The sequence below is a fragment of the Ascaphus truei genome, chromosome 1 (assembly GCF_040206685.1).
Source record: "Ascaphus truei isolate aAscTru1 chromosome 1, aAscTru1.hap1, whole genome shotgun sequence".
Classification (NCBI taxonomy): domain Eukaryota; kingdom Metazoa; phylum Chordata; class Amphibia; order Anura; family Ascaphidae; genus Ascaphus; species Ascaphus truei.
The window spans coordinates 397,708,181-397,723,546 of NC_134483.1; the positions used below are offsets into that span (position 1 = coordinate 397,708,181).

The 15,366-nt window shown below is 44.1% G+C and overlaps 1 protein-coding gene across 1 annotated transcript in view; it reads right to left on the reverse strand.

Moving 5' to 3' along the window:
* RAPGEF2 (Rap guanine nucleotide exchange factor 2) overlaps positions 1-15,366 on the reverse strand; it is a 319,916-nt gene that overhangs the window by 126,800 nt on the left and 177,750 nt on the right. The window contains 1 exon segment of the mRNA XM_075612336.1: positions 3,030-3,105. Within this exon segment, the coding sequence (XP_075468451.1) occupies positions 3,030-3,105 (76 nt within the window).

Sequence of the window (15,366 nt, forward strand, 5' to 3'; positions counted from 1 at the left end):
CAGCGCGCCTGGGCAGGTACCTGTTCACCAAACGTGCACCAACACTACTGTACAGTAAGGCGCTGACCACGCCTAGAAGGGAGGGTATGTTTTGGGAACACTCAGAGGGTGAGGCGACTCTGGGACTCTTCTTGTATTGTGGACACGGTGTGGGGGTACATGGTGGTGGGACAAAGTCCTGCGTGGCTAGTGAGAACTGTGATAGCTGTAACCAGTAGTTATTATATCCTCTGTGTTGATTAGTTTTTATATGACAGTAAAAGGTTATTGCATAATCTGCGAGCTGTTATTATTGGTTCCTGTTCGGGGTTCTCTCATATAATTGGGATCCTGTGCAGATGGAGGTGCTGCCACTTTATATATTTGTTAACCCAGGCTCCCAGTGGCAGAGGCTCAGCTCTCTGTGAGTCCACAGGTAACGCCAGCACCAGTAGTCCCTTCATGCTAGAGGGAAAAAGGGCTACACATAGGCAAGATAGGCCTAACACCAGCCTTGGGTAGTAGATCAAACATTTGCACTGTTTTTTTGGTGGTAGCCCGAGTTTAGTGGATAGCTTAATAGCAGATAATTAACTTCTATGCTAATTTCCATATTTGCAGTTAAATTTAACACACATTGGCATAAAAAGGTGTTTTTTTTATATAACAAAATCTTGGAGCATAATTTCCGTTTGCCCATTTAAAAAAAATAAAATGCAGCCGTTTCTTACGTTTACTGCAATGCAATTACCTACGCTGCCGATCGATCGGTTCTGCCGTGATCAATCAGCAAAGCTCCTGCTTCCCAGGGCACGCAATATGGCTGCCTATTTCAAAAGAGGTGCTGGCTTCCTAAATACTATAGTTGCTACAGTATATTAACCCAAAGAAGCTTAATACATAAAAATCAATGCAAAGAGCATGAGAGTGGGGCAACATGCAGAAAGTATTACCCAATGCTAAACAACTATTTTTTTACACAGTATTTTGACGCAAGTGCTGCTTTAAGCAATTAACTTGTTACTATTTTTTTTCTTCCTTCAATACATATTTTCACCCTCATCAGTGTTTAGTAAATCAGGGGCCTAAATCTATTTTTGTGACTAAAATTGAGATTGCAAGCTCTTCGGAGCAGGGACTCCGCTTCCTAAATGTTAATTTTTATGTCTGAATTACGTATTCCCATGTTCTGTTATTTGTATTATTTGTTATTTATATGATTCTCATGTGTATTACTAGCGCTATGTATATTAATGGCGCTACATAAATAAAGACATACATTCATAAAATAAGGTTTGGAAGAGTCTCTCTCCATCAGTCCGCAAGCAGCAAGACTTGAAAATACCTAAAGAGATTAGGAAGGGATTGGTGCTGGATGGGGCTCTAGCTATTAAAAGGAGACCAAGTTTTTTTTACTACAATATTCGCTTGGAATTAAAATGTTTGACAAAAAATGGCTAGATTCACCATTAAGATGAAATATTCCATTGATGAGAACATTTGTTCTGCATTTGAATTATTCTCTATTATTAGAAAGCTGGTTCACGTGGCCAGTCCCAATTGGGAATAAAACACTTGGCGACATACAGTATGATGAGATAACATCATTAGTAGAGGAATAAGGCACAACTCGCACAGCCTTCATGCATCACTAATGTTAAACCAAACGTGGTGATATGCTGCAATGTTGTATTGCATTAGTAAAACACAGCACCTTAGAGGATTGGGGCCTTAGGTGCGGAAAAATATATACATCAAATGTCCCCCCTCCCCCTCTGGGGTGCAATCGAAACTGTGCAACAAAGTGTTATTTTACACTCTACTAGCCGTACAGTGGCACGTCTCCTGCTACACTTGTGCTCTGCTGAACCACCGCTACATGAAATGTCCCCACCCACAGCTTTGTAATATATCTGTCCTCCCACTGGTGCAGCCATGTCTATGACTAACAGGAAAACACAATATTTGCATAATACAAACACATTTCTCTGGTATATGTTCATGGGGTCCATTGTAATTGTTTCCATTTCATCGCCTACATGGGCATTTACAGCTGATCGCTTGTTTTTAAATTCAACAGCCAACTACTATGGAAATACTAAACATCAGTGCTATAGATATCCTGGACTTTCCAGCTCATACTTCTGTGGTGATTTGGTACATTAGACGGCGTAATGGAAAACTGTGCTTTACAAAATGCGTATCCCACTGACACGGCCTTCATTGGGTGGCCAAGCTAAAGCACAGACAAGCAAACTGGAGAAGTTAGGCTCTAATTAACTTTGATCTGCTCCTACATAAACAGGATTGGTAAATATTTTGTTGACGTAGAACCATCCGCACACGGATAAGAACCAAACGGTCAAAGCAGCTGTCTGCAGGTAGGGTTACTGGCTATGCACTTCTTTACTCCACGCTATGGTGAAAAGCTGTGTAATATGGCTCATTTGCATGTCTTTACCCAGAATCCCTAGCTGCAGTGGAAGCACTGTATGCAAGGAGAGAATGGTGAAAGGCAGGGTTGCAGACCTGTCTCAGACATGTGAATGTGCTCACAAGTGATATTTGTATTTGATGTTTATGCAAACGAGTGAACTGGCATTTATTTATTTTTTTACAACGGTTTATAAATGAATCCCACATACTGTATCTGGTTTTCCGCTTCAAATAATAACAAAGTTTCTTGAAAACGCAATCAATCGTGCTTTATTTACTTATCGGACGTGTGCCCAAAATCAGAACTAGGCAATTCATTTGCATGTCCGAAGCTTCGCAACTCCAGAGATTGGGAAAATGGACATTGGCCTCTTCCTTTCCTGGGGCAAAGCATTAACAGAGACTTCATTCGAACAAGCTTGGGGAATGCAAACATACTGGATCTCGCTCCACTCCCAATTCTAATTTATAATTATTTTTTTTTTTTTTTTTTTTAAAAGACAAGAAAATGGGAGCTGCTAATTTATAACACATTTTTAGATGCAAAAACAAATATGTTCCAATCTAATAGTCTGTGCATTGAATTGTCTGATAAGAAAACAGCAAAAACTTACCACAATCATTTCGGAGGGCTCCAACACAATGCATTCACAGCCGCGCCTGAAGCTTCCTGCCGAGCGCTTGCCAAAGCTGCGGAAACACCAAACAAAATAAAACATTCACTGAGAGGGAAATCATTGTAAGGAACATTTTAAGATTCCTAAAGCAAATCTCCCCAGACAATTATGAGCATCTGTATCAGAAATAAATAGCCCACCAGCAGTTAAGGTTTCATGAGAAAGTGTTTGTAATTACGGCGAGATCTCCCAAACTCGTCGTTACAATGAGCATTTCTGGTTCGCATGCTCTGTGACCATTGCTCGGCAGGCATCCTGGTGCTTCAGCAAATTATTCCCAGAGAAACTTTTCATGGACAGATGTGCGTGCTTCAAACACAGGATCTGGCTGGCACAGTGCCAGCTTCGCATGCAGCCCATAATGAAAGGCTCGTCATAATTATACGCTCTCTGTTGAAATAGGATGTTTTAAAAAAGGTTTTTTGTTTTTTTTTAAATACAATTCTTAGGGTTGTGACACTTTATCAAACCAATATGCCAATGATGTCAGTTATGTCACACTCGCAATGTTACTACATACATTGCAGTTTAGGTTTCCAGAAATATAAAGCTTAGATCAGCCTTCTTCACATTTGCAGTACACCTCCTGAAAACTACTTTAGAAAGTATAAAAATTGGGGACAATTTAGGATTTCGCAATATATAGGTCTGTAATTATGACCCTTGTCACAGTATAGCAAGATCTGTTGAGAATTGTACTACAATAAGATGAACATGCAATTGGGAGTAGCCCATATATTGAGCTGGTTGTGTAGAGTTCAGTTCAGTTACTGGGCATGCAGTGACGAGGGATTCTAATGTACATGGAAGGGAAATTCACATTCAGGATATGACTATCAATAACAGTCATACACAGCTGCCAAACGCCTTAGCTGTGAGATGCACTCATCTGCTTTGAGGAGCAATGTATTCCTATACTGTATTATGCAGAGCACTGTGCTGAGGGTACCACAGGCAGACACGAGTTTAAACAGAATAAGCCACCTTTTACACCACTAAAACACTACATGGACTTAGTATTAAACATGCCACGCACAATCAGCTCAAAAATTTGGAAACAAGGACATTGTTAATGGGGTAATAGAATCTGTGGGTAAGCATTCAATAAAAGCCCATTTACATGTAAGTGTTTTCTTAGGGGGTTATAGCGTCCAAGTGCCCCATCATATAAAGTATGACTGTAAAATAGTACTCTGTTGTGGCAGCATCAGGAGTTATTAGCACAATGCATGCAGGCTTTATTTTTGCAAAAAGTGTTAATTAACGATATATTATATTCATACCCATAACCAAACCATATCCGAAAAGGACGTCAAACTTTTTTTATCCCAATATACAGTGCATACATTTTTGGGTTGATTTGGAAGGAGCCATATGTACGGTGTGTATGCCAGCTGCCCATGATAAAATACTGCAGTCTCAGAAAGCAAGATTTCCATGTTCTGAAACAGGGGCGGCCAACTTCCGTCCTCAAGAGCCACCAGCAGGTCATGTTTTCATGATAGCCTGACTTTAGCACAGATGGCTCAATCAGTGGCTCAGTCTTTGACTGCAACACCTGTGCTGAAGCAGGGCTATCCTGAAAACCTGATCTGTTGGAAGCGCTCGAGGACTGAAGTTGGCCCCGCGTGTTCTGAACACCCACTCAGGTGCACAGTACTGATGCAAAACGTTCCCTAAGAATAGCACTCCACTCTGGCATTGATTGATGAGGTTTGTAGATTATACAGAGCTAAATTTAGTGAGCATTATTAAAACAAACGGCTTTGCTAATCAACAAACTGTGATTAAATACACACAATGGCACACACACAATTTACTAAAGCCCACCCACAACGTGTGATGCAGAACAGTTGCAGATTAGCGGGACAAGCCGATTACTGGATCAAAAACATATTTAGCATGATAAATTAGGTCAGTGCTGTCCCCAAAGTAAAACACAAAACATGGTGGCACTTTGTTGGCATTAAACGGCCTTTAATGTTCTGTGAATAAATTGTACATACGACCAAAACATTGCACAAACAAATGGAATCCAGCTACAAATAAACTGCACTGGTGGTGTTTTAGTTGGCGAATTCAAGTGTACACTTAAATTAGCCAAATAAACCAGGATATTAAGAAGCAGCGTCACCCATTTAGTGTAGCAGTGATGCCTCTCGTGTTTAAATTATATATGCTGCTAGAGCAGGGGTCTCAAACTGGGTCCTCAAGGGACGCCAGCATGGTAGCTTTCATGGATATCCCCGCTTTAGCACAGGTTGCTCAATCCGACTCACTGATTGAGCCACCTGTGCTGAAGCGGGGATATCCATCCAAGCTGGCCTGTTGGCGGCCCTTGAGGACGCAGTTTGAGACCCCTGCTCTAGATCATATGATAATGTTGTATATTTCTGTCATCTACAGAGAGATTCAAGTTGTGAAATGACAGCGATATGTATATGTGGAACTTCCTGTACGGAAAGCTGAATCACCAAAATGGCTGACGTGCCGCGCACAGTTCTACTTTATTTATTTTTTTAACTCAATATGCTTTTCCAAAAAATTTTTTTTAAAAAGGGGCTTACATTTTAAAGGTGTAATGTGCCAGGCATATTAGGACTGGTTCACCGTTACAGTACGCAATGTTTAATTATGTTCCCCGTTTTAGTCACCTTGTATCCATTGCCCACTTCTATTTCCTCAGATGTATACAATACTATACACGATGGAATCCAGTTGGGAAATTGAAATACAATTGCAATACAATGCTATACAGAAATTGGTGTCACTAAACCTTGAATAACTTCTCCCAGATAAATTACTTGTCGCACAGGAACCGAAAAATGTTAGAACTTAAATTCTGCGTTAAAAATAATAGTAAGTCACCACATTGTGCAACTAGTCTCTCCGGCAACCTGCGAGAGAGTAATCAGCAACATGATATACTCCAAAGCCCGCATGCGGCCCTCAAGTGGAAACCAATAGTCTCTTGCTCCCCGGGGCTACGTGTTGCATGCGTGCTGAGGAATGCTGCGCGCTCCTCTGCTTACACTGGAACTAGTAACTAGCACAAGAGAGGAGCCACATGCAGGCCCCGCGGGGGTCATCTGCTGCCCACCAATTCTGCAAGTCCTTCACTACCAACATGGCATTTACTGAACTGTGAAGCAGATGGGTTGCTTTCTAAAAGCATTATCCAGGGGGTCAAGAATAAGGGCCGGGCCATGGTGCCTTCGCCCCCGCACTGAGGCATGCGGAGGCTGTGGGAAAGCGGGTGCTTTCCCTGGCCATGGTCGACGGGGCGTTTTCCTAGGGGCGTCACACGAACCGCCCACGTGACCTCCGTGTCGCGCCAAGAAATCAGTTTCAACTGATTGCTTGCGCAACGCGCGCCCCCTCCTCCTGCCTCTGCCCGCCCGATTTATGGGCGCGATCAATGCCTTAAGGCAATCTGACTGCGCCCCGTGCGGACGCCTCCGCGCCATCTCCCACACCATGGACACAGCCTAAGGCTGGAGATTATGAAAGATTTGGTGAAAACGAGAGCTCAAGGTGGGCACCGTCCCATACATACAGCACTGAATTAGTGTTTCCGGATCAAACAAAGACACGAAGAACTCCTGAGTTTCATTAGAAAAATGCTCAAACATTCGACTTTTTTTTTTTTTTTTAACTCTGTTAAAATTCAGACCTTGATGTTGCACAGAGGTTTGTAAAGATGTAATGCCAATAAAAAATGCATGAGATGTTTTTTTCATGAGGCACAAAAAGCAAGATGAGGATTCTCCTTGACCCAATTCTGACAAAACCTACGGTGCTTCCCTCATCAATACTTTCTGTGTTTTTGATGCCTGTGCAACGCTTTCAGCGGGACATTCTCCTGGGCACTTGTTAATCATCCTATTAATATTTCAAATAACGCAACAAAAACGTAAAATTAACAACTTAACCTACATGTAATATGCATCGGTCTTGCAGTAAACAAACTGAATTGAAAGGGATACTTTTTAAAGAGAAACTAATTGTTACATAAATAATTTTCGATATACGACCTTTAGATCAGATAATCTCTCTAATGTTGGAATATTTCCCAGCGATTTGTTTATATAATGAACAGTAGCAAATATTTTAGATGCCCATTTGCTTAAAGCATCACGTAAGGGGTCTTCAAAGCTTAACCCTGTTAAGGTCAGCTCCGGGACCCCCTTGCTTCCAGAGATACCTCCGTAGGGGGTGACGATATCTCTGTAGGGTTTAAAGTTGCAAGTCACGCGGGCCAATTGGAAGCCGCACCAAATGACATCACGGCTTCCAATCGACCCGTTGGATGCAGGACATTTAAACAGCCATTAGATTAAGGATCAAAGTTTCTCTGCTTGCAGAGATACCGGCAACCCCTTCGGAGGCGGAATGGGACGCAGCTCCCTACTGACCGCTCCTGCGCCTGACTGCCTACTGCGTGTCCCTACCGACCGCTCCTGCGCCCGACTGCCCACTGCGTGTCCCTACCGACCGCTCCTGCCCCTGACTGCCCACTGTGTCCCTACCGACTGCGCCTGACTGCCCACTGCGTGTCCCTACCGACCGCTCATGCGCCTGACTGCCCACTGCGTGTCCCTACCGACTGCGCCTGACTGCCCACTGCGTGTCCCTACCGACCGCTCCTGCGCCTGACTGCCCACTGCGTGTCCCTACCGACCGCTCCTGCGCCCGACTGCCCACTGTGTCCCTACCGACTGCGCCTGACTGCCCACTGCGTGTTCCTACCGACTGCGCCTGACTGCCCACTGCGTGTTCCTACCGACTGCGCCTGACTGCCCACTGCGTGTCCCTACCGACCGCTCAAGTGCCTGACTGCCCACTGCGTGTCCCTACCGACCGCTCATGCACCTGACTGCCCACTGTGTCCCTACCGACCGCTCATGCGCCTGACTGCCCACTGTGTCCCTACCGATCGCTCATGCGCCTGACTGCCCACTGTGTCCCTACCGACCGCTCATGCGCCTGACTGCCCACTGTGTCCCTACCGACCGCTCATGCGCCTGACTGCCCACTGTGTCCCTACCGACCGCTCATGCGTCCGACTGCCCACTGCGTGTCCCTAGCGACTGCTTCTGCGCCTGACTGCCCACTGTGTCCCTACCGACCGCTCATGCGTCCGACTGCCCACTGCGTGTCCCTACCGACCGCTCATGCGTCCGACTGCCCACTGCGTGTCCCTAGCGACTGCTCCTGCGCCTGACTGCCCACTGTGTCCCTACCGACCGCTCATGCGTCCGACTGCCCACTGCGTGTCCCTACCGACCGCTCATGCGTCCGACTGCCCACTGCGTGTCCCTAGCGACTGCTCCTGCGCCTGACTGCCCACTGCGTGTCCCTAGCGACCGCTCCTGCGCCTGGCTGCCTGCTGTGTGTCTCTACTGCCCTCTCCGACAACTGCACATTTAAAGATGGCGCGTCGGAGCGGCATGTCTAGGCAGTATGGTATCCCGCATGGGACATTTAAACATGCAGTTGTGGGAGCGAGCGGGCGGTCGGTACATGCAGACCTGGCTTGTCGGGTCGGCTGCGCGTCAGATGGCAGTCTGGTGCAGGAGCTAACATCGCAGCGAAGTGTCCCGCAGCCAAATGCCGACGGCCTTTTGGTCACAGCCAAAGACAACCGCTGAAAAATAGACGTAGACCGCTTTGGAGGCACTTTAAGAAGGGGATTCCCCACAGCTGAAATTAATCGGTTTCAGCTCCGGAGACCCCATGCTTCAAACCTGTATTATTAATAATAAAAATAATAATACAAATAATAAAAATAATAATAAAAATAATTAAAAAAAAATATATATATATATAATCTCAACCCCATTATAATGCGATCCGTTACAACACAAATCCGCTAATAACGGGATGCATGCGTGGCTCCCAATTTTCGTATTTATGAATTCTTTACAACACGATTATTGGTGTCTTAAATACTTTATTGTACAATGCATACAATTGCACATTATTTCCAACGCGATCCGCTTATAACGCGATGTGATTCTTTGGACCCCAAGCACAGCGTTATAAGGCCTTGCCCCCGCTGGCTACTGCAGCGCCCGAGGGACGAGAGCCCTCCCCTCAATGGCGCCGGGCCCGCTGCGAGGGGGGGCCGCAGCGCTCGGGTGAGAGTTGCTCCTGCACTCAATAGAATTGAGAGCAGGACTTGCGACGGAGAGCTAAGCCACGCCCCCTAGCGGTTCAGCCAATGAGGGCAAACCTGCCGGGTGACGTCATGGCCGCGCCCCTGTCACTCCCCACCCCGGTCTCTCTTCCTGCAGCTCACTGCAGACCGGGAAATCGGCTGCACGTGCCGCCAGTCTCGCAGGCGCGCGTGCAGCGGAGGTACTGGGGCCTCAGTCTAAGGGGGTTGAGGTAGGTGTGTGTGTGTGTGTACCACCTTGAGAAAGGTCCCACAGGAGTACCAAAACGTCGGTTTTTGTGTCTTCTATCAAATATAGAAAATGTATGATTTACTTACCTGCGTGCTGTCCCTTGATGTCGTGTTGCAACCGGTATCGTGTGTGTGTGTGTGTGTGTGTGTGTGTGTGTGTGTTAAACGTTAATCCGTATTGCTGCTTTAGAGGCTTTATTTACACTGCATTTGTGTGTTTGTAATGGTGCTCAAAAAGTGCTGGGACTGTATTTGAAGGCAGGGAGTATTAGCTGGGTAATAAACAATTTTACTCTTGGTACTGTGCCTTTAAACGGGCATAAGGTACCCTGAAGGTAGGAGTGGGTTGCCAGAAGACAGCCCCCTCTTTCCTCATTAGGTAGCCCCAGGTATAGTACTCACTGCAGTATTCTTTCCTTCCCCAGTCTCCCCTCCAAAGCGTGCAGCTGTAGTAGAGTGTAGATCCAAAGCCAGGGTGTGCAGCGCACAGCAGTAAGGAGGAACAGGCCTTGCAGAAAAATAGTCCTTTATTTAACAATTCATGGTGTGGGACAACAGCAAACCTTCAACGCGTTTCGTTCAAAGGAACTTTATCAAGAAGTGCTGTGTGTGTTAAAAGCAACAATTTAAATACAGCTGACTGCCTGATTTCGCGCCAAATCGTGACGTCATAAAATGTGTCTTAGCCAATGAAAATCGTAGTCTTCGCGCATGCGCGCGGCGCCAGAATACTCTATGATCATCTCTATGGTATAACTAATCCCCGCGCATGCGCGCGACGCCAGAGTGCCAGGGATCACACTGCTACTGTCAGCCATGTCATACAGGAGACACACGCCCCTCCGGGCGGTTCCACATGCACAGGCACGCCTCTGACTGATACAGGGTGACGCCCCCTCCTCCATGTCCCGCGCAAGCGCTGAGGCTTCCCCATGTTATTAAATAAATGAATTATATCCCTGCCATACAACAGGGTATTAAAGTTGTAGTGATATGAAAAAAATCAATAATGAGGACTGATATTGATTGGGCTGGGGGATGTGAGGCAGTAAGCTGTACTATAAAGAAAATTACCTATAGGCAAAATATGAATATATAAATGCATACAAAAACAAACATAAATACTTATGGTAAACAAAAGAATATATGATACATATTTAAGGAAAAGAAAAAACATATAACAAGACAATTTATTATTAAAAATTGTATTTATCAAAAATATTAAATGATAAAATCAAACAATAAAAACATTTTAAAAAAGCAACAAATGTGTCTTGTGCCTTAATTAAGTAACAGCAAATTGCATGCCCCGCTGGATGAAGATAGTAATCATATAGGTTTATTCTTCCAAACATTTCTGTTTAATGTGGAGTTTTATACATGTATAAATTCTAATTTTAAACACCTTAACCTGACTATGAAAACTTTTTATAAATGGTATTATACATCAGACATAAGTAGTTTTAATCATAAGACAAAAAGTGGAGGCTATATTAAAAATTAGTCTTATAGTGCTTCAGATTGAGTTTTCTCAAAAAATCCAAAACACTGATTGTAACTATTGCTATAACTTAAATAGTTAGGACAGAGTATGGATATATCTTCATGGAAATGTATATTAATTTATTTTGGTCATACTATGTATTATATAGGGGTATTAATAAATCCCAATACAAGGCTTTTAGTCATATTTTTCAAATTAATTTGTGGATTAAGGTATAGTATACTGTATATATTGTTTTTCCAAAACAAATAATACTCATTTAAGGAAATGGTTAATGTTCCATTCTACATTCATTCCATCAGGGAACCTAGTTCTTAATGTAAATATCCAGTAGGATTCTCTACAATCTAATGTTTTCACAGTGTTACCCCCTCTTTCTTTTCTGATTATCTTCTCAATGCCCACAAATGAGAAGTTACTGATGCCTCCCTGCCCACATTCCGAAAAATGTTTGGAGACAGGGTGTTCCATATCCTTTTTACGTATCAGCCTGCAATGTTCTTGCATCCTTATTTTTAATGCCCTTGTGGTCCTGCCGACATATCTCTTCCCACTCCACTTTTTGTCTTATGATTAAAACTACTTATGTCTGATGTATAATACCATTTATAAAAAGTTTTCATAGTCAGGTTAAGGTGTTTAAAATTAGAATGTATACATGTATAAAACTCCACATTAAACAGAAATGTTTGGAAGAATAAACCTATATGATTACTATCTTCATCCAGCGGGGCATGCAATTTGCTGTTACTTAATTAAGGCACAAGACACATTTGTTGCTTTTTTTAAATGTTTTTATTGTTTGATTTTATCATTTAATATTTTTGATAAATACAATTTTTAATAATAAATTGTCTTGTTATATGTTTTTTCTTTTCCTTAAATATGTATCATATATTCTTTTGTTTACCATAAGTATTTATGTTTGTTTTTGTATGCATTTATATATTCATATTTTGCCTATAGGTAATTTTCTTTATAGTACAGCTTACTGCCTCACATCCCCCAGCCCAATCAATATCAGTCCTCATTATTGATTTTTTTCATATCACTACAACTTTAATACCCTGTTGTATGGCAGGGATATAATTCATTTATTTATTTAATAACATGGGGAAGCCTCAGCGCTTGCGCGGGACATGGAGGAGGGGGCGTCACCCTGTATCAGTCAGAGGCGTGCCTGTGCATGTGGAACCGCCCGGAGGGGCGTGTGTCTCCTGTATGACACGGCTGACAGTAGAAGTGTGATCCCTGGCACTCTGGCGTCGCGTGCATGCGCGGGGATTAGTTATACCATAGAGATGATCATAGAGTATTCTGGCGCCGCACGCATGCGCGAAGACTACGATTTTCATTGGCTAAGACACATTTTATGACGTCACGATTTGGCGCGAAATCAGGCAGTCAGCTGTATTTAAATTGTTGCTTTTAACACACACAGCACTTCTTGATAAAGTTCCTTTGAACGAAACGCGTTGAAGGTTTGCTGTTGTCCCACACCATGAATTGTTAAATAAAGGACTATTTTTCTGCAAGACCTGTTCCTCCTTACTGCTGTGCGCTGCACACCCTGGCTTTGGATTTATTTACACTGCATACTTAGAAGTGCTAACCGAGATGTTTAGATGATCACAATTATTTTACCCAGCATAAAACACAAATTAGGAATAATTTTCTATTCAAATTGGTATATTTTTTTTTTAATTTGTGGCCAGGTATCAAATACATTGCATGAACATAAAAAAGCGCACATAACATGAACGCCCTACGGGAGGTAGGAAGCAGAGTGTCCCCATAACTCAAATTAAAGGGGTTCTGCTAAGGAGAGCCCTTGCTTCAATCGTGTAAAAACAGTAACAATAAATGTAATTTACAAACAAAAAACACCTGGATCCAGTAAAAGCCTTAAACCAGCAGCCTCTCTCCCTCCCGCACTTCCAATTGTTCTAGATTCACAAGATTACAACTTTAATTATCAATGCTAAACTGCAATGGGAGGGGGAGGGAAATAGGAACAAGACAGATTAGCACAACAATGATGGTCTGTTCCTTTTTGTTCTTTCCCGAGTTCCCACAAGAAAACCCTATTTGAATTGAGGCAGTACAGTGAGATTTAGAGCAATTTAACGTGCCACCGGCGTGGGTACTAAAACATACTGGTTCACAACAAACCGTATTGACTGCAGCAGATCGTCTTGCAAACACTAAAAAGGTCTCTGCGGGTACAAGGGACTGTATTTGGAAAACAATAAACTACCATAACATAGGTAGTAAGCGCTCTTAGATGTTGGACTGATTCTTGCCCTCCCCCCACCCCCCCCCAGATTCTTGCCCTCCCCCCCCCAGATTCTTGCCCTCCCCCTCCCCCCAGATTCTTGCTTGCACTGTCCCAAATCAAGTAACTTTTTTGTAATTACATTTGAAAAATGAAGCCCTGCAGTTTAACGTTAACAGTGTCACGGGCCGTCCCTATGGCTATGGGACTCGGCCTCTTTCATTGCAGTGATAGTGCACTCTGTTGGCAATTCTTAAACTTAACATGTAATAGACAGTGCTCCTCATACTTCCTCCCAAGCCTGGCTCTACTGCACCCTTCTACATTAATGTTGGCAACACTATCATACACCCAGTATCACAAGCACACTGACTAGGTGTCACATTTGACTCCTCCCTTACATTCTCCGCACACATTCACAATGTAGCTAAAATAAACTGTTGTTTTTTCCTCCATAACACTGCAAAGATACGCCCTTTCCTCTGTCGCTCTACTGCTAAAACCCTAACGCAGTCTCTCACCCTCTCCCGTCTCGACTATAGTAACCTCCTGCTGTGTGGTCTTCCTGCCTCTCACCTGTCTCTCCCTTAGGCTTGTTTTATAATATTTTTTAAATAATAATAAAAATAAAAAAAAGACATGCTGTAAGAATAAATTATTTATTACATTGTGCAACTTTGATAAATATATTTACACACATACACACATTACATTCTTTTCGGAATCTTCCCCCCGATCGGCCAGCTCCACGCTCACTGCCGTGTGCGCCCGTAGTATAGAAAGGCTGACTAACCACAGCCAATTATAACTGCTGCGCGAGCGCACGGCGGAGCAAGCGCGCCCACTATATTACGGACCTTACAATCTAACCTAAACGCTGCTGCTAGAATCACTTTACTCTCCTAAGGCCGAGTCCTTAGAAGGACAGGCCGCGCTGAGCCGTGCGGACGCTCCGCGCTGAGCCCCTGCATCCTCAATGAGGATGCCTTTAGAGGGGGCTCACGCGAGCGTCCGCAGGCGTGCGGAGGCGCTGGAGTTTTCAGCCGAGCGCCAAGCTGTTTTTCAGCGTGCTGTCGGCTGAAAACATCCAATCAGCGCGGAGCTGCGTCAACGTCATGGTGCCGTGACGTCGACGTCAGTGCGTCGCGGTCGATTGGCCCAGCGACGTCACTGCCCCGCCTCCCTCAGTCTCCCCCCGCCTCCGATCGCGCCCGCTGGCTCGCCTGCATGGGCATGAAATCGCGCAGATTTCAGCAGGCGAGCCTCAGCGGCAGCGCGGTTCCGGACGGCTCACCCCTAATTCTGTCTGAGTCTCCTGCTGAAATCCCTCTCCCGGCTTCCTATCAAACGCCGTACTGTATTACACACAAAATTCTCCTATTCACTTTTAAGGTTATACACTCTTCTGCCCCTCCTTGCACCTCAGCCCTAATTTGTCACCATACAGCTGCCTGACTCGAGTACGCTCAAGGATGTCTTCTGTCTACTCCTTGTGTATCTAAAGCCCTCTCCCGACTAAAACCTCTCTCACTGACTGCCCCGCAACTCTGGAATGTCCGTCCCCTCAATATCCGACTGGCACCCTCTTTGTCCACCTTTAGGACCTTTCTCAACACACACCTCCTTAACGAAGCATATGGCTGATACTATACATATGCGCCAACCCCTTGCAGACGCACTTACCAGAACACCACTACAGTCTCTGTAATTCTCCCCACTTACCACTTCGATTGTGAACTCTTTGGGGTATGGACTCTTTTTCCTATTGTTTTATGTCTGAAGCGCTTATCCCATTGTGTTATATTATATCATGTGTTTTGTGATGAGCTATGTACCTGGATGGTGCGCTTTATAAAGATACACATACAATTTAGCGCTTTCAGTTTTATTGCAATTACCCCATTGTTCCTCGACTGTGACAGCTGTTTTGAAAAGAAATGGGAACAGCTGGATAAAAAGTATAGGACTTTGCCAGCAGTTAGCTCATAGATTTTGGAATTTTATGTTTTTAATGGTCAAAGGGAGTTAAAAATACATTTTTTAAACAACTAATTGTAACTCGCTTCTAAAGGCAATCCCCCTAAAA